The 19,359-nt window shown below is 40.2% G+C and overlaps 1 protein-coding gene across 2 annotated transcripts in view; it reads left to right on the top strand.

The window, feature by feature from the left end:
* rbks (ribokinase) overlaps window positions 1-19,359 on the top strand; it is a 39,761-nt gene that overhangs the window by 13,030 nt on the left and 7,372 nt on the right. For both annotated transcript variants that reach the window (XM_029278832.2, XM_020641589.3), the window contains exons 4-8: window positions 238-301; window positions 703-765; window positions 1,416-1,580; window positions 6,712-6,803; window positions 16,124-16,312. In XM_029278832.2, the coding sequence (XP_029134665.1) occupies window positions 238-301; window positions 703-765; window positions 1,416-1,580; window positions 6,712-6,803; window positions 16,124-16,312 (573 nt within the window). The remainder of the gene's footprint in view (window positions 1-237; window positions 302-702; window positions 766-1,415; window positions 1,581-6,711; window positions 6,804-16,123; window positions 16,313-19,359) is intronic.

Raw genomic sequence — 19,359 nt, 5'->3', positions numbered from 1 at the left:
GTCTTGAAGGCTTGGCGCAGCTGGTCGTGTGTTTGCGTGTGTGTGCGTTTGTTGACTTTGTGTGTTCGTTTGTTCACATTTTCGGCGGCGGCACCATGCCAGTATGCTGGCAGGGCACACGAAAATCCAACCCAACTGAGGGTTGAGTATACCACTTTTCAAAAGTTGCCGCTAACCAAGTCTGACCCTGCTTGACACTCCCTTTGTTGTTATTGTTTTGCCTTAAATCTTTTCTAGGTTGGTAAAGACTTCTTTGGAGACAATTACATCCAGAATTTCAAGGACAATGGTGTAAACACAGGTAGGATTCCGGGGCTTTTTTGCACCATGTTCCAAAGCGGTTGCCATTTCCATGGTGCATGGACAAATTCAAAATCCAACCAATGTATTTTTAAATCTGTATTTATCCAAAACTTTTTTTGTTATAGGCTTTTAAGAATATATATTCCCTCTATTTTTGTAGCCAATGAGAGTTTAACCATTTTGATCCATAAGAGAGGGGTGTTCAAAAAGTTTGGCCCAATGCAAATATCAGACTATCAATGTTTGTGGCAAAAACACCTTACCTGATCCAAATGCACTCCCTGGAATTACTACGATGACATTTTTGCTTTTTCCTGTCAAACATATTATAACAGATTTATTTTTGCAAGAAAGACAAACAAATGATACTTCTAACCTTTAATCTTTTCTGTCTGTCAGACTTTGTAGGACAAACCTCTGATGCAGCGACAGGAGCTGCCTCCATCATTGTTAACAGTGCAGGTAAATGCTTTTGGTGCTAGTACACTGCATCCTGCAGGGATACTAAAAGCTCGTTGAGGTCTAGAAATGGTCTCGTAAACACACAACAAAAAGTGTATGTGTACCTTCAGTGCACATTTTCATTACTGTACACACACACACACACACACACACACACACACACACACATTGTATGCTCATGCATTCAATGCCACCATTGCCTCACCGATTCTCAATTAACTGTTATGTCTAGTTATGCAGACACTGTCGCATACACAAAGGAAAAGGAGGATAATATGTGACTCATTAAGTGTTTTTAAATTGATACTTTTTATGAACTAAACAAGTGGAACATAAAAAGTTGGATGGAACTTGTAACCTGTAAAAAGCTCAACTTTGCAAAAGGCTCAGGTGGAATAGTTGGTGGTAAATCTAAAGCAGCAGCACCACTGACCGTTTCTCTTGATGCACTAGTGGATGGAAACAGCACATATTTATTTATTTATTTCTCCAATTTTGGGAATTTTGTTTATATTAGATCTTTTAAGATTTCAGAGTGTACTCAGTCTAGCCTAACTTATGAACTTATAAAGAGTCTCCATGGTGTTTAAATGTCAACAAACGGTTGTAGCCTTAGCACCGTCACACCTCTCTTCTTTTGTCTAATGCAGGGGAGAATGCCATTGTGATTGTGGCCGGTGCGAACATGCTGCTGGGCAGTGAGGAGCTGCAGAACGCTCTCCCAGCCATCAAACAAGCAAAAGTTCTGGTGTGCCAGCTGGAGATCAGCCCGCAGACATCCTTACTGGCTCTACAAATGGCTCAGGAGAACAAAGGTCAGTGAGTGTCCATGTACTGTATGTTGTTGGTATTTCCAGAGCACAAGTGCAGGATTTCTATGAGGACAGAGAATAAAAATAGATTTTCTTAAAAAGTAAATATTTACATCAAGGGTGAACCAGTCTCTAATTCCATACATGCTGCAAGAAATGTAAAACATCCAAATGGTAACAGAATGGATATCTAAAGCCCAGATTGTGCGGCCAAACCAACGTTTTATAGTTGTTGCAGGTTGTATGTTAAGATCAATATGAATTGTACTTTCTGAAACCAACAACTCAACCCACATGAGCACCTGTCACAGGAAGTGGCTTACTGTGTGAGGCTGGCAAAAAAAGCAGAGTTCTCTCTTGAGCTCTCTCTCACTTGAGCGTCGATGAAATTAATTTCATTACTTTTGGTGAATGCAACCATATGCAACACCAACTATGTAAGCAGGCTTCACATACCATCTTTAGTAGTTGCCATTTGAACGAACTAGCTTTGATCAAGGATACCCTTACGGGTTTGGAAAACCTGAACCATGAACCTCAGTATCATCAGCTCTTGATTATTTGAAAAATGCTGTTTTTTTATTGGGACAGAAAAATGAGTAGTGCTGACTCAAAAAGTCAATGGTTTGAATCATCTGTCAATCAGTGTTTTACTGCATCATGACAGACTTTCAACTTCACCAAGTCTCAAAATGAATCTTCAGGGTTCATTGACTATGAGACTTTGAGGACCTGATTTATTCTTAGCCGTATCCCCACTAACAAAACAAACTTACCAGGTGATCCATAAAGATCACTAAATAAAGTATCATCATCAGTGTTTTCAGGATGCTCTTCAGTGAACGCAGGGTGTCACAGGGGCTGCAAGCTGAGCTGCTAATAGCTCATTTTATCCATAAAGGTCTCCTTCTCTCCAGAAAACTTGAACTTGATGATTTAAATGGTTATAAAGAACCCTGAAGAAGCATTAGGTAGCTCAGTTGGTAGAGCATGCACCCAATGCACAGAGGAAAAGTCGTTGTGGCACTGGCCCCAGTTTCGATCCTGGCCTTGGCCTTGTGGGGCATGCACCCTGCCTCTGCGTCCGGCAAATATAGAAGCCTAGCATTTCTGCTGCAGAGGGCCTTTGACTGCTGGAGCTGGGATGGAGCTGAGACGCAAATGTCAATGGAAGCACATTTAATGACTGACCGGGACCGCTGCCGTGGCGGAGCTGAGACAGACCAAACACGCATCTGATGGAATTTAGCAGTAAGACTCCAACCTAAAAGAAATACTGTAGATTGTGTATCTCAGTCTTTAGACATTTCTGTTTCCACAGACTCAGATCTCTTTATCATGTTTAATGTGAGAAGTTGACAAATCCAATATCTTCACAAGTTTTTTTGTTGTGTCCCTGCTGCTCACTTCTTATATCAACAACCGAGGCTTGACACACATTACCAAAAGCAAACAGCATCTTTGTGTATGAGCATGAACATAACCTATTTTAGACTCCCACCCTCCCTCTGTCCATTCCTCCCTCCACCTTTTTTTGTGATAACCGGTTACGGAGCTCATCATCTCTTAACAGCATCCTATTATTAGCACGCCTCGGCGTCATCAGAGACGTCTGGGGAGCCTCTCGCCCATGTCATCCTGGCCTATCGTTTGTAATCGCTTGTTGCCGCCTGCCAGGAATGAAAGAGTCGCAGCCATAACCGACTCTGCAGATGGGATACCCAGATGGCCTCGCTGAGCGCCACCCTCTTTTCCCCCGAGACCCCCTCCCCACCGTGTCGACCATACCACGGGATTAGGCTCAGCATGTGGCGCCAGGAGAGGAAGCGAGGCGAGGAAAGATGCTCGGCGAAGATGCCACCTCGGCGCTGCCACGGCAGAGCGTTGCGTAAATGAAGTTCTCTGGAGAGAATGGGTGTTAATGGGTTTGGCGGCGAGGATTTAATGACGCAGGGGTGAAGCGGCGCTCAAATTACATAAATGTCACCATCAAACCACACGCACTGTGGATGCCAGCTCTCAGGAACACTTGTCAAGATAACCTATTGAGATTGCATGTAATTATTTTAGAAAAAAAAGACACTGTATGTATGTTTAGTTCATTGCCATCTACCATTGAATTTTGACAAGTTAATGGAATTAAAGCAATTCTCGAGCGGAGGAAATGGCAGGAGTTGTGAAGTTTCACTCTTTTTTTTCCCTCTTCCGTCTTCCTCCGCCTCTTCCTTGTCTGTGCAAAAAGCAGTTTTTATATTTCTCATCAGATGCAATTAGAGCCTCTTAAAGCCCTTTCGCATACTTACTGATGACTCATTTCTTTTGTGTGTGTGTGTGTGTGTGTGTTTGTGTGTGTTTGTGTGTGTGCATGCGTGTAAGATGGTGAGTGATCTCTGTCTTTATTCACTCAATCTGCCATCTAACTTTCCTCCTAAATTGACCAAAGCAACAAACTGCCACATTTTTTTTTTTGCACTCTCTGGAAACCAGACTTTGAACCTCAGTGCAATGAAGAAAAAAAAATCCCAGAGTCATGACACACACGCACACAAAGTCAGTTGCCAGACATGACTCAGTATGCACACATCCCAGTATTACCACATCTGTCCCAGCAGCTGTGTGAGCGTGTGTGTGTTTGTTGTGTGTGTGTGTGTGTGTGTGTGTGGGTGTGTGTGTGTGTGTGTGTGTGTGTGTGTATGTGGTTTCACTAACACCTGGAGAGCAAAACAAAGCAACCTGAGCCTGACCTGCCGGGTTAACATGACGTCCACAGCAGCAGCTTCTTGCATCAGAGAGGCAAATCCCTGCATGCATGACTTTAATAGGGATTGTTCACAAGCTGCTCCTGTGTGCATATTGATAGACTTCCGTCCTCAGCAGTCTTATTGCATGTATACTTCAGAAGCACTGGGTCTATGCATTTGCACTGCAGTGACAGGAATGACGCAAACACTGTGGTAACACCACAGATGGCAAATTAGGGAGCAGATAGAGGACAACATTGTGCTTCCTACTAGTTCTGTTCACGGCTACAAATAATAATACGATTATTTACAAAAGTTCAGCATGAGTAAGCCCTCTACATGATTCAGTGATACTTTCTCTGTTTGCCCTGTTTACATACAGTATGTGGTACAGTAAGTGCTGCAATACATGACTGATTGCCGTGTGTTAATGCCACTGAAGTAAAAAATAACACACATATAAAAACACTCATTCCAATTAACAGTGCAATCAAGCTTAATATATCAGCACAGAGTCCATTGCACTGCATGTGAAATGTGCATTTTAGCATTTAAAAAAACAGTAAGATGTGACCAGGGAGAGGAAAAAAGCAGCTTATTCTGTTTCTGAGTGGATTTAAAGGGACATGAGGAAGGTATGTTAATAAAATAAAGTGTAATGAGCAGGTTTGTTGTGGATGGCATTGTGCAAACAAGATTGTCACAGAAAGAAATTGTTCTTCAGGCAATCAAAGGCTAAGAAAGAGTTCTGTGTTTTCATTTTAAAAGGGGGGGGGGCATTATACCTCTGTTTCATAAAAATAATTCCCCTATACTTAACATCTCTTACCACATGATTGTTGACAAACTTTTGACATGCTCACACAAACAGGCCCCGTTTCTTTGAAGCCAAAACAACCAGAGCCGATAACATCAGGAAGAAAAAACGTGTTGACATCAAGAAGAGTCAAAGCTTCTTGATGGAAAGTAAGGCTTTCACTACTTGTTTGTACTTAATCTTACATTTTAGCCTTCAAAAATGTAGTTTGGCCACCAAATTTAGCAGCTTTTTGGGCTTGATTGGATATCGGTTTTATGGAAAAGGAAATATATGAGTAACAAAGACAGACAGAGGGCTGAAAATGGACTCACTTCCTTTTTTTTTTTTTTTGCTAAAGTGAGGCATCACATTCCTTGAGATGTTGTCCTTGAAACCAGAGTGAGGGAATCTGAGGTGCAGGTTAGTTGACAAACTGAAAAGAGGAGAAGAGTTAGCAAGAGCCGAGTGTCAGTGATTTGGTGACATGGTTGTAGCTTACATGGGTATGCAGAGTGAGTGTGTGTGTATTGAAAAAGGGAGAGGGAGAAACATCTCCACTTTTACTCGCAGCCCAGCTTCCACCTCAAAGCGCCAGGTGGCCAAAGCCCTGCACAAACCCACGCAGCTGCTCTCTTATGTGCCCACGCAAACACACACATACACACACAGCTACTAGGCACACACTTTAGCACAACAGACTTTGATGTCACCAACACTGAACATATATTCCCCTCACAAACACAAACACACACACACACACACACACACACACACACACACACACACACACACACACGCGCGCGCGCGCGCACACTTGCACGAGGCTTTATTTTATACACAGAGATATCAGAATTAATCGCTTCGTCAAGCTGGGCTTATCCTCACACATACACAGAAATCATGGTATTAGATGCATTAATGCTCTCTGCTCATGAATATGCATGAGACAGTGATGTGCAACACGTACAGAGGATTACTTCTGACAAACACTCCTGCTCCCTCTCCCTCTTCTCCTCGACGAACACGCAAAGGGTCACAACTCATCTCACCCACACACTGACACACACATATTTAGGGTTACATGCCTCGTGTCAAATCTTTTTCATGCACACAATGCTGGAACCGCAGGGGTTACAGCGTATCACAGGAACAGGATGTAAGGCCATTTCCACCGGCACCTTTATTTATTTATTTTTGTCTTTCTGCAATGTTCTTTTAGCGGGAATGCTAATTTAATCGTTTAGAAAGGTGTCTTTTTATAGACGCTTATCCACTTGAGCTTTTTGCCTGTGAGAGCAATCCTCAGTGGTAGCCCACCAGCCTTTGTTCCCATTGAAAGTTTAATTAAGGTAATGCCAGACTTTGACAGCAGACCTTTAGCAAATGGAAAGAAAAAAGAAACATCACACGACACTAAGGGGACACTGTCAAAATGGTTTCCCTTTGAAAGCCGAGCTGACATCTGTGAACCAACCGTATAATTGAGAAGTATTGTGCTTTTGCAATGACTGCATGTTCTCCTGAGTGACCCTGTAGATTAAGATATCTGACACTGGTCATTAAAAAAGCATCCCTCTCTGATTTCTTGTTACAGTCAAGACGATATTCAACCCAGCACCCGCCATTCCTGACTTGGATGCAGCTTTCTACAGAGCCTCCGATGTGTTCTGCTGTAATGAGTCTGAGGTGATTATTCTCACACACACACAAACACACACACACACACACAGACACTTAGCTCACAGTATTTATCACAGCATCATTTAAGCTTCAGCACAAAATAACTGCTTTTCTCACACATGCCTCCACTCACAATCACAGGGGATGTAAGAACAACTTAAACAAGATCTACGGTACAAAACTGTGGCCGTACTGAAGTCTGAATTCTCATGATGCACATATGCACTTTTCACACCAGCAGCTGACACGTGTGCTCTCTGTCGGGACACTTGTACATTTTGTATCTTGTATAAGCAGTATCTAACTACTTGAGCTGAAGCCTGCATGTATACAATGTTTTATAGTATCACAGGGAGTGGAAAAAAAAAGATTTTCTTACTGTCAAACAGACTCTGTCCATTTTGTTTTCTGAAAGGACAAATGTTGCAAGTAAATAGGATAAGATAGGATAGGATAGGATAATACTTTATTGATCCCCAGAGGGGAAATTCAGGCGTTGCAGCAGCACAGACAAGTAAGCTCAAAATACAAAATACACATTAAACAGAATAGATAAGATAAATGAAAATAGGGGGTATATACAAGTACAAAATGAATGATGAAGTTAACTATGCAGGGAATTGAGACAGTATGTGCAGGGAATGGCAAGATATTGTTAGCTGTACCTAGCTTCAAGAAATTGCAATAAAAGGGTTCCTAATATCACACAGGGGTATGTAAAAAGTGTTTTGTTAAATGTCCCAAGCAGAGAGAAAGAAATAATCAGAACTGTTCTTGCATGTATTGAAGCATCATGTAGTTCTAGTATTATACTTATATTTTATTTTTACACGACATACTTTGGATACTTATCCTACATACTCAATACAATATGAGCAACAAGTGTGCATGCTGTTTATCCATCACGACCATTTCACGTCTTTAAAGTTTTGGAGAGCACAAAAAACAACACCCTTACATTTTGTTAAGTGCATGGTTTCACTTTTTAGTCAAATAAAGGAAAATATATTGGTGCAATATAAATGCAGTCGGACATAACCACTTTAAGATGCTGACTTATAAGATTTTTTTTTGAATTGTAGAAGGGGAAATGTTTAATGAGAGCGAGCATGTGTTGGGAAAATGCTGCAATGGTTGGAGGAGTTGTAAAAGTTTTAACCATGTCATTCCCTACTCTCTCTCTCTCCCTGATTTCCAGCTCTATCCACTGTCCTGTCTTTTCATTAAAGGCACAAAAAACACCCAAAAATAAATCTTAAAAAAAAAAAAGAGGACATAGATAGCCTAGCAGTTAGGTCGCGCCCTTATGTACAGAGGCTATAGGCCTTCAAGCAGACGGCCCGGGTTCAAGTCTGACCTGTGGCTCCTTTCCCACATGTCATTCCTCACACTCTCTCCCTGGTTTTTAACTTTATCCACTGTCCTATCAAATGAAGGCAAAAACACAGCCCAAAAAATCTTTAAAAACAAAGAGGACAGAGTGGCTAAAGTTAGCTTTAACTCTGACAGCATCGCTGTATAGCTCCATCTCGATGGGACAATACGTGGATAAGAATGTGTTGGTTTCAGAGCAGGACTGTCATGTCATCCATAAAGCCACACACTAATGGACCTTAGCCATATGTAGTAGATTTACATTTACATGTGGTTGCCTGTGTAGGTATGAGGCTAACACGTAGGAGTATTTCTTCTCATGTTTTCTGTGAAAAGAGAAGATCAGAGGCTTGACATGTTCTGAGCGCCCACACACACACACACACACACACACACACACACACACACACACACACACACACACAAACCTTTCCACAGTGATTGAACCGTGCCTCCTGGGTCATGACCCCCGCCTGTACATCAATAACCCCACTGTAGCCTTTATCCACAGATGTAAACCCTGCGGTATGAAGCGGAAAGCAGGTATCGCTCCACCCTTTTTACAGTAAAGACGAGTGTCATGGCCTCTCATGTCTCGACTGTCAGGTGATGACAGATGAGCGACGGAGGGCAGGGATAGATGGGAATCGTAGTGAAAACAACAAGGCAGATGTGCACTTTGGCTGAGTCAGCCACCTCCTCAGGGATAAAGTGGATGTGAGTTTGCCCGGGAGCTTGTATTTGATGTGGTGATGCAGGGCGGAGAGGAGCTGCAGCCAGGTGTGGGGACATGAAAGGGAGAGTTGGCGAAAGCACAACATGTCTTCTGTTTTCTTTTAAAGAGTGTCAGGTCACGAAGGAATAGTCATGTTATATATGATGCAGTATGCAAGGGGGGCAAAGGACACAGAATGATTCCAAACTTTGGGCCGGTGAAGATGAAGAAAAAATAATCTGCAGTCAGATTTCATGCAATTCAAAAAAGAAAACAAGGAGAATTAAAAAAAATCCATTTCTTAGTTAATCACAAGTTGAAAGCAGCATTCATCATTTACTGATGGTAACATATGATAGTGTGTTAGTACTTGTCCAGTGTGTGGTAACAGTTGGTTGGTTTGCTTGCTGGTTTTCATCCTTGTTTTAGGTTTATAGTGTAAAAAAAGAAAAAACACCTGCAGTAGTGAGTCAGTGGTGCAGCTTCAAAAATCTGTAGTTCTCTCTGCACTTCTACCTAATGTTATCATGCACCGTGTAGTCTAGTGGTCAAGAAGAACGACGGGCTCGCTCAGCTTTGATTTCTCATCATAATCTTTGCTTGTATTACAAACCGAGAGTCCGGCCTGTAACATGCAACAGAGCGAGACCGAAGCTGCAGCTGATGCATCCTGGTACATGTAGTCACTGCTAGCACAGCTGAGTGAGCTGGAGAACTAAAGGCTTTCTCTGAACAGCACTAAACTGCTTCTAGTTAACCGGTAATGGACAAAGTAGTGAATTATTCCTTTAATCATGTAGGTACTATCAGTATTACTCTGATCAAATATGAGTGCCTGATTTGGGGGAAATCATTCCTTCTCTTAGAACAGGCTTTAAAATAGTTGTTGAATGGACATCTTACATTACCAAAAAGTGAGATGGGTGCTTTTTTCCTTATTTGAGAGGACAGTGGATAGAGGAAAACCGGGGAGAAAGAGTGATGGTATATGAACTTGGGCTTGTAAATCACTTTTACAACACAGGTCAAACCTACACATTCACACACTGATGGTAGAGGCTGCTCTGTAAAGTGTCCATCAGTATTAATCCATTCATACACATTCACACATCGCTGGTGTAACAGCGGGAGGAATTTGGGGTTAAGTGTCCGGTTGAGAAACGACCGACTCTACCACTGAGCCACACTCCCCTAGAGTGAGAAATGACATGCAGGTAAGGAGCCGGACTTGAACTCGAGCCATCTGCTTAGAGAACTACAGCCTCTGTACATCAGGCGAGAATTAACCGCTAGGCCATCTGCGAATTGGAAAAACACTTTGTTAAACAATAATTATATTGGTCATAATGTAAAACTTACAGATATAATGTATTAAAGTAGGCAGAGCTCATCATTTTGAATGTATTTCTTTCCCCCCTTTATTTTATATATTTAGTTATTTATAAAAGTATAGTTGTTTATTTAGTAGAGTTACCATAAAACTTGAATTACTAGCCTGGGTATTTATTTACTTCAGTCTTTAAAATGACCCGGCTTTTATTTAGGACGGGCATCAACACGAGACGGGCCTATACTTCGATTTCCAAACCAAAGTGGTGCGCAGAAAAGATGTGAAAGATTATGAAATTAACCAATACTCAACAGTGTTCACTATTTGAATATGATTTTAAAAAATTAAATTAAAAATCAATCATTTGATCTTGCTTTGTACGACTGCCCGAGCCCATCCTTGCCAACCTGCTGCACGGCTTTTTGATCTGCAGACTAGTCCAACATTCAATGAAGACTGGCCTCTGATTAAGACCTTAAGCCTTTATTTGTCAAAACTTGCAGCAACACCAGGCTCGTAAAGAGGACTGGGCCTCAAATTGGGTTGGGCTTTTATTTGGAGTTTTTCAGTATTTTTAAGATTTACGACGGTGTCACCTAACTCACAGCCTCCTCACTAGTTTATGTGTGGTCAAGATAAAATACATATCCAAACATGATGCTGTGTTGAGTTTACGTCCTGTCCTCTGACTGTAAAAGCTTCTTCATGAAGCTGCTGTACCCTTTTGAATCTTTGTAATGGGATTCCACACACATTGTCTGTCCCTGGTGACTCACACTGGAGTGTTTCTCATCCATTCAACAGAGAGCTCATTAAAAACCTGAAAGTTCCTGATTATTGAACGTGTGTCAAGACAATGTGTGAAAGTTTCTGTTAGATAGACGTACTTATACAGGAGACAACTTTTCCTCTAAATACGCCTCGTGAAATAATGTCCCTCATTTTACAGGAACAAGAGTGAGACACCCCGTCAGTAAAAAGTGTTAAACTGTAAAAAAAAAAAAAATGTAAATATACAAAATGACGCTAATAACAGCAAATTGTTTTCCACGCTTTGGCGATTTGCCTAAACGTATATATTCCTGTAAACAGAGCCAACATGTCAACAGCTTTGTGCTGCATATGCTTTAAAATATCGATGCTGTGTGTGTGTGTGTGTGTGTGTGTGTGTGTGTGTGTGTGTGTGTGTGTGTGTGTGTGTGTGTGTGTGTGTGTGTGTGTGTGTGTGTGTGTGTGTGTGTGTGTGTGTGTGTGTGTTTGATAAGCAGATACACACAGACAGACAGCGAGAGAGACATAATTCCACGTTCTCATATATTCTGGTACACAGGGGGGAGGTAGATTGATTCCCTGCAATGGTGTGAAGCCGATGACTAACAAAACGGCTCTTTTTCTCTCTTGGCATCCGACAGCTCCGGGGTGGCTGCGGGCTCTGAAAAGCACCGATACACTCTGCGGTTTATTTTTGAACTGTCCAAGGTCATTGTTCACTTTGACAGATCACAAAAAAGCAAGGGAGGTGGATCGGATCCTCTCAGACCCCCTTATTCAACGCAAGCATGAGCCGTGACGCGACCCTCCCATGTAGGGCTCTAGCTGGCACACATTCCCCACAGGTGTGTGTGTGTGTGTGTTTGTGTGTGGTCTCACTGTGCCATGCTCAGGCTAAGGGGTAAAGAGGGGGGATAACGGGGGGGGGGGGGGGGGGGGGCTTAAGGATAACAAAGTGCAGACCCTCTTTGATCCTCAGCCCACATACTCGGCTGAAGTGCTTTATAGAGAGGGGAATTATCTTTGATGTCCACCTGAGGAGCTCACAGGCCAACATTGATCCTGGTCTCTGTCACCCCCCTGATCTAAAAGTGCTCACGCACACTTTCACAGAAGCACGCAAGCTGCAAAATAAAGCACCACTTTCTCTCTGTTGTGGTTTTTAGACGCTTGTTTGTTTTCCATGTTGTTAGGTGAAGCGTCTTTAAGGCACAGCTTTGTGAGCTGTTACTCACACTGGAGAAAGTCTGTGTGGTTAACTAGTGCAAAAACATAAACAAAAAAAAAGCTAATGACAATTAACACTGGATAAGTTCATGAGAAATATAATACAACTTTTTTGAAAATTGTCTTTGGCTTCAAAAAACAAAAACACGATGACAAACACGACAACATTCAAATACAGCAAGAAACCAGAAGAGCGCCTGAAGTCCTCGACAACATGTAGAAATAAATGGCTGGGAGGTGTTGCACTCAGCAGAATAACTCAATTCATCATGACACTTTTACATTAAATGAAATGAAATGAAATGAAATGGGCTTCTCTGAACATTTAATAATAAAAATCAGTGATCAGTTCTTGTGAGTGCTGCAGCGCTCGAGCTCGTCTTCAGAGCAGTCAGGGTGAGAGAAAAAGAGAGAGTGTGTGAGGAGGTTTAATGAAAGTTAAGAAGTAATGCTACACATTTCTTTACTCCCTTTATGTGCCAAGCAGGTAGTTCACACAGGATTGTTGTAGTTTAAGATGTTAACTGAATATGACAAATAAAATGCAATAATTCAAATGTGAATTATTTCTCTTAAAGGACGCTGATGTAAAATGTTGTTTAAGTTGTATTTAATTATCTTTAATTCACAATTCATTTTTTTTTACATCTGCTCATATCCGTTTTATATCAGTGTGATGTGAGACTTTAAATATTGTTGAGGGGTGGGTCTCTCTTAAAAAATGGATTTCACTTTGTGTTTTTTATTAAAAAAAATTATTTTGTCTTCCACAAAGAAAACTTCTAAATCTAATGATTTCTAACACAGAAGTCACATTTCAGGATTTTAAACTTAGATTTTTTTAAACATTTGGTTTAGTGTTTAAAAATGAGATCAACAATATCTGGTATAATATATATATTTTTTTTTCTCTTTGTTAAAGTGAAACAAATTAACTTAAATAAAAAAACGACTTCATTTTAACATGAAAAGGGAGAAAGTCTTCTTGTTAATATCTTTGATATGTCCATGTCACTGGACAGCAGTGATTTTAGGAAACATATATTGGCAGGTTATTGTGGTTTCAGTATTTGTATATTTCTATATTTAACTCTACAGTCTACAGACTCACTCCAACACTCTTTAGTTCTTGTACAGTGACAATAAAGAAATCTTATACATATAGACTACACAGAGAATACAGCTGACTCGCAAGAAAGCACAGAACAGAATATTACAGAACTTTATGATTTTAGCAGTGTAAAACTAAAGTTGATAAATCAGGAGTGGAGGCATGTACAGAGGAAAAAAAGGAACAGCAGAGATTATGAGTCTCTCAACACAGAATAAAACACACATTACACTTCCTGTTGACATCTCTTATAATACACAAATAAACTGAGCAATATATCACACAGCAAGTTCACTCATAATTACAGTTTATGTTAACATGAATACTTTTTTTAAATGTATTTTTGGGGCGTTTTTATTTGACAATAGAGATTAGGAAATTAGAGAGAGAGAGAGAGAGAGAGAGGGGAATGAAATGCGGGGAAGGAGCTGCAGGTTGGACGCCCACTTTGAGCTCTACAGACTTTTACATCGGCCTCCTGCACGCCAACATAAAAACATATTTATCCTTCTTTCTTTTCTATAAAGCTTTTATTTTTCACGCTCTCATTTCAAATTTTTTAACTTCCTGACACCAATTAAGAAAATCTTCTAATCAAATGGTAGTTGTTTCATTCTCTGAAATACAGACATGCTTTACTCTTTCTAATAAAAAACACATTTTACACACTCCTCTACCTGACAGTATTATATTCTTTTATTCCATATCTGCTCATGCCTGGTGTTGATTGAAGTGCTGTCTCTCAGACACATCAGACTAAAGTACACTAATATACTAAATGCATGTGAGGGAACCATTTTAAACAGTATACAAAATAAATGTAGCCAGCTATATAATAATGATTTTTTTGTTTTTTGTTTGTTTTTTTTCCTTTATTTTGATGGGGAGCACCCACTGAGACCGAGCTCTCCTCCCCTGCAGCGACATGAAAAATAGAAACAGAACAAATAGAAACATATAGACATTTAAAGATAATGACACAGACACTGCAACACATGTTCATACTTGTAAACCGTGTAAGATTCAATGATTTCACTTTTTAAAACAGTTCCCTAAGTAGTTCAGACTCTAGATATTTAAAAAAACGCTGTCTGAAACTACAGAAAGTTCTTCCACATAACGGGTGCAGCAACAATATATTTATTCATACAAACATAAAAAATATTATACAGCAACCAATCATCATTCACAGTTAAAGAAAGGGAAGTTAAAGAAAGTGGTTTCAGATGATCCTGTTAGAGCCAACAGAATGATGTGAACTAATGGAAATGAGATTCAAAGTGTTGGTTGTAGCACACTCAAAGAGCACTCACCTCCAGGTATGTTAGTGAGTATGAAAAAAAAGTGAATTAAAGCAGTCAGTGAATCATTCTTAAAGCTCGGGAAAATTCAGGAAATCCATTGTTTTAGTCTGAAGGGGCTGAAGTCTGTTGGCGGGCCGAGACGGTCTGAGCAAGTCGTGTCAGTGAGTCGTAAATAAACAATGTGAAGAAGAAACAGTAAAAAGATTTTATTTTTAAAGAATATTTAAAAACTGTTTGGGATCATTTTTATCTTGTAAGAATTCATTTAAAATATATTTATGTGATCAACTTTTTTCCAGAATGTTCTCCAAAATCATAATAATTTATAATAATTATAATAATCTGTGTTGGGAATAAAAACAGTCATTTTAATGTGAACAGTGTTCATGAATATAGCGGCTTTTCTGTCCTTGTTCTTGTTTTTTTTTTAAAAACAGCTCTAGAGCGTCTTCACGCGGTCACTTCTGCGCTCTTTAAACGGGATCAGACACTATTTGTCAGCTGTTTGTTTTTTCACCTGCGTTTCAAACATACATGAACAAAACATCTCAGTGCTTTCCCCAAGAGCAGACGCTAAATCATACGGGACAGTTTATTTCTGTTCCTAGCCCCCCGGCTTCCTGTTCCAGGTACACATTTTAAAATGTAACACTTCCTGACCTGACAACTTGCTTCAATCAAACAAAAGAGACGAGCTCGGCTCTGATTGTTTTGTTTGGACAATAAAAACTTTGTAGTTGAATAAAAGCCCGTAAACTCCCCTTTAAAAACACCAAAATAATGTTGTGGCTTCTTTATATGAAGGCTGCTGTTTACTCTAAAGAGATTTTTCCTTGCAGTTGGTCAAACATCAGCTGTGGAGTCCTGCTTTGTCACCCTTTAGTCATTTTGGGGGCCGGCTCAGTGAGAGGATCTACTCTTTGAAGATGACTGCTGACGGCTCCAGCTGAATCTTAAACATACTGAATGTGTTTCATGAGTCTGTCTGACCACTGTCGATGCATAATGAAGCGCTGACTCATCCCACAACAGTTAATAAGAAACACTTATTAAAGACTTGTAATGGGCCTCTAATTAGGGACATCTTAAATCATTGTGATGTCCTAATCTGTGTTCGTTACAGAGACAAAAATCAAGCTTTTTAGTTTCCACCGGTGCAAAAAATCAAAAAATGAGGTGGTTCTTTGATCTCTTGGATCTTATACACACTTCTTTTTTTCTAGGGGGAATTTCCAAAATGCAGCTCTTTATTTATCCTACCAGTATCCCACACTGGCACTGGTTTGGCCTTATCTTTAATTTTTATTCCTAACCTCTTATTAAATCAGCTCACTGGCCTTGAAAAGAAAATTAAACTTGTTATAGGAAAACATTTGAAAGCAAAAGTCTCCAATTTTCACATCCTGCTAACTGAGATGAATGTTAGAATAAAGAGTATGTTCCATGTTTTAATCACACGGCTCTACATGTCTGTCGTTGTCCCTCTGCTGACAGGCCGAGCTGCTGACGGGCTCCTCGGTGGTGAACGTGGAGGACGCACATCGAGCCGGTCGGGAGCTGCTGAAGCGAGGCTGCCGCTCGGTCGTCATCACTTTGGGACCTCAAGGCTGCGTGGTGCTCGAGGCGGAGGAGTCTGCCTCGAAACATGTTCCGACTACAGCAGTCACAGCAGTGGACACGACGGTAAACATGACACGTTTGTTCTTTTATTTTATTTTAGTGAGAAATCAGATAACCTGAACGTGTTCAAACTATCATGAGAGGAGCAAAACATGACATCTCAGAGGCTTGATGATGATGATGATGAAGATGATGATGCGTTACCGTTACATGAAGTCTTCAATTAAATACCTTAAATTAAAGGAGTATGTACCAGAGAAAAACAGATACTTGTTGATAATCAGCAGGCTGTATTTGAGTCTGATAATACAATATTCTCAGTTTGTGTGTCAATTTTTTTAAATATTTAATTTCAAAATAAGATGTATTTTTGGGGCGCAGTATGGAGGCTGTAGTCCTCGAAGCGGGCGGCCCAGGTTCAAATCCAGCCTGTGGCTCCTTTCCCGCATGTCATTCCCCTCTCTCTCTCTGATTTCCAACTCTATCCACTGTCCTATCTCTCCATTAAAGGCACAAAAAGCCCCAAAAGAAAAATCTTTAAAGAAAAAACAATGTATAATTATTTGTTAAATTAATATCTTGCAGGTAGTGACATTTGTAAAGATTCTGTTGAATTTTTAACAACAACTTTGACTATTTTTACATTTTCCACACATATAATAATAATAAATAAAACATTAGACTTATATAACACTTTTCTAAATACTCAAAGACGCAAACATTGGCACAAATATTACGATGATTTTATTATTATATTTCTTCTTATTATTTTTTTTACTCTTGGTAAAATAGCACGACAAGAGAAAAAAAAATGTCTTTAAAAAAAGGTTCCTCACAGCTTTAACAGAGGAACAGATGACTTGTGAACAGAACATCCTCAGATTCCACTTTCATGTTTCATAACAACATATAGTCACACATCACTTTTTAATCTGCGCACATCACATCAGTGAAGGAGTTCCTGGTACTCTGAGCTCTAGTGGAGGTGCAGATCTGCCAGTTGCTCAAGTGGAACACTTTAAGATCACTGGGGATGTGGTGACCACCGGCTGTTTCCGCTCTCTGGTTGTAATCTCTGAAAGAGGCCGCCGTCTCTCGACTCATTTCACACCGGACTCTGTGGTTTGATTTCGTCACAGGAGCCTCGACTCGATGTTTTTTGCGTTTCCTGTCTCTGAGTTGTTTGCGGGGCCTGTGTTCTTCTGAGCAAAGACGTCACTACACAGAGGTGTTGATCAGCTCTCGATTAAAGCCTTGTGATTGTTTGTGTGTAATGGATTCTTTTACTGAAGGGTTCCCTCAGGGGGCTTTTATTGTGCTGTGACTTCCCGATGCTGTTTCATCATGCTGTGTTGTACAACTGGAACAAAAAAACACTTACAAACACACAGTCATAGTTTTACATGAAAACCACATCAGAGGTTGTTAAAAGTGAGAAAGAGACAGAGGAAGTAGTCATCAGGGCTCGTATTCACAAAGCCTCTTAAGTACAAATAGTGGCTCCTACTGACATCATTCTTAGAATCATGACAATTTCTAAGAATTTCCGATAAAAGTTACGAATAGATTCTTATAGAGATGAAAGTTATTCACAAAGCGTCTTAGCCCTTTAGAGAGCTCCTAAGGTGACAAACTGTGAGGAGTAGTGAGGAGGACTTTTAACAGGATGAAGAGTTTCTCAAGCTGAGGAGAAAATGTAGAAATGTTCTCCAAACACTTCATGAAGATTATTTTTAACTCATAGGACAAGAAAATAATGATTCATGCAGACATTTCAATCATCTCTGACTTTCTTCAGTACAAAGTGAGACATACATGTTGAGTTTCTCTACATGTGGTTACCTCCACAGGTGTATCTAATCACTAATTAAGACCCTTTACCTGCTGATGTAATGATCAGCATGTGAAGAAGCTGCTGCACAAGTGAGTATCTGATATCAAACATCTTGTAGGTGTTATACTTACTTAAAGTATCACACAGAGGTGATCATTTCATAATGTTTAGAATTACACAATGTCTCACTGGATTCTATGATTGTCTCCATTTCTTGTGATTAACCAATCACAGCTCTTGAAAAATTGTGTCATACCTAGCAATGGGGTGAACTACACCTCCTCACTAAGATAAAAGTTTCTGTCCTGAGTTGCTCTGAGAATGTCCCTAAATCACTGAGATATTTTCTCTTCTTATTTTGTAGTAACTTGTTATTAACAGCCAAATCAATGTTTTCTACACTTTTTGTTATGTGGAAAAAAAAAGTTTTTAAGACCACTCCATATCAGAAACAAAAGCTGTTTTCACACATGCACTCCTGAAAATGTCTAGAATATCTCAGGACAGCCTGTTGTTGGAAATATTCCCCGAGTTTCTATTTCACACATCACTCACGGCATGAAGCTGTCCCTGTATTCTCAGGAGGCAAGACACGATGTGAAAAAGACATTCCTGAAATTCCAAAATGGCGAGGAAGCAAAGTCTGACACTACATGGCGGCCTTTTGCCTTTACATCAGTGTCAGTAAAATACTGGAGAACAGAAAAAAGTAAGAGGTTTGATTAGTGCAGGAAAATCGCACTGGTTGCATGACATAACGGCATCATTAACGCCTGCTTGCTGTGAATTTTCAGGCTCACCTAATCCCCACTCGGGTTTGGGAGGGCACATTTTTAAGGGTTGGAAGGAGGAAAATTCCAGTTAACGTCGGGGTGAAAATTTGGCTATTTACATTTGCACATGCAGCCTACCCAGAAAATCTACAGAAATGTCTGGGCCCGTATTCACAAACACTCTGAGAATCCTCTCAGAGAGCTCCTAACTTAGCTTATAAAGTCCTTGTAAGGAGTCTCAGCCTAGGAGTGATTTAGGAACAATCTGAGAGTGACTCTGAGTGAGGAAGAGACAGAAACTTTTATCTTAGTGAGGAGGTGTAGTTGACTCCATTGCTAGGTATGACACGTTTTTTTTTTCAGAAGCTGTGATTGGTTGATCCAACAAAATGAAAAAAAAGTAAATGATAGACTCTAGTCAGACATTGTGTGATTATAAACGCTATGAAATTAGCGTCTGGATGATCATTTGTAAGACGTACTTTAAGTAAATATAACACCTA

This window comes from Labrus bergylta, chromosome 18, assembly GCF_963930695.1.
Source record: "Labrus bergylta chromosome 18, fLabBer1.1, whole genome shotgun sequence".
NCBI classification, from domain to species: Eukaryota; Metazoa; Chordata; class Actinopteri; order Labriformes; family Labridae; genus Labrus; species Labrus bergylta.
The sequence above is the reverse complement of the archived record's forward strand: the minus strand, read 5'-3'. Positions and strand labels throughout refer to the sequence as shown.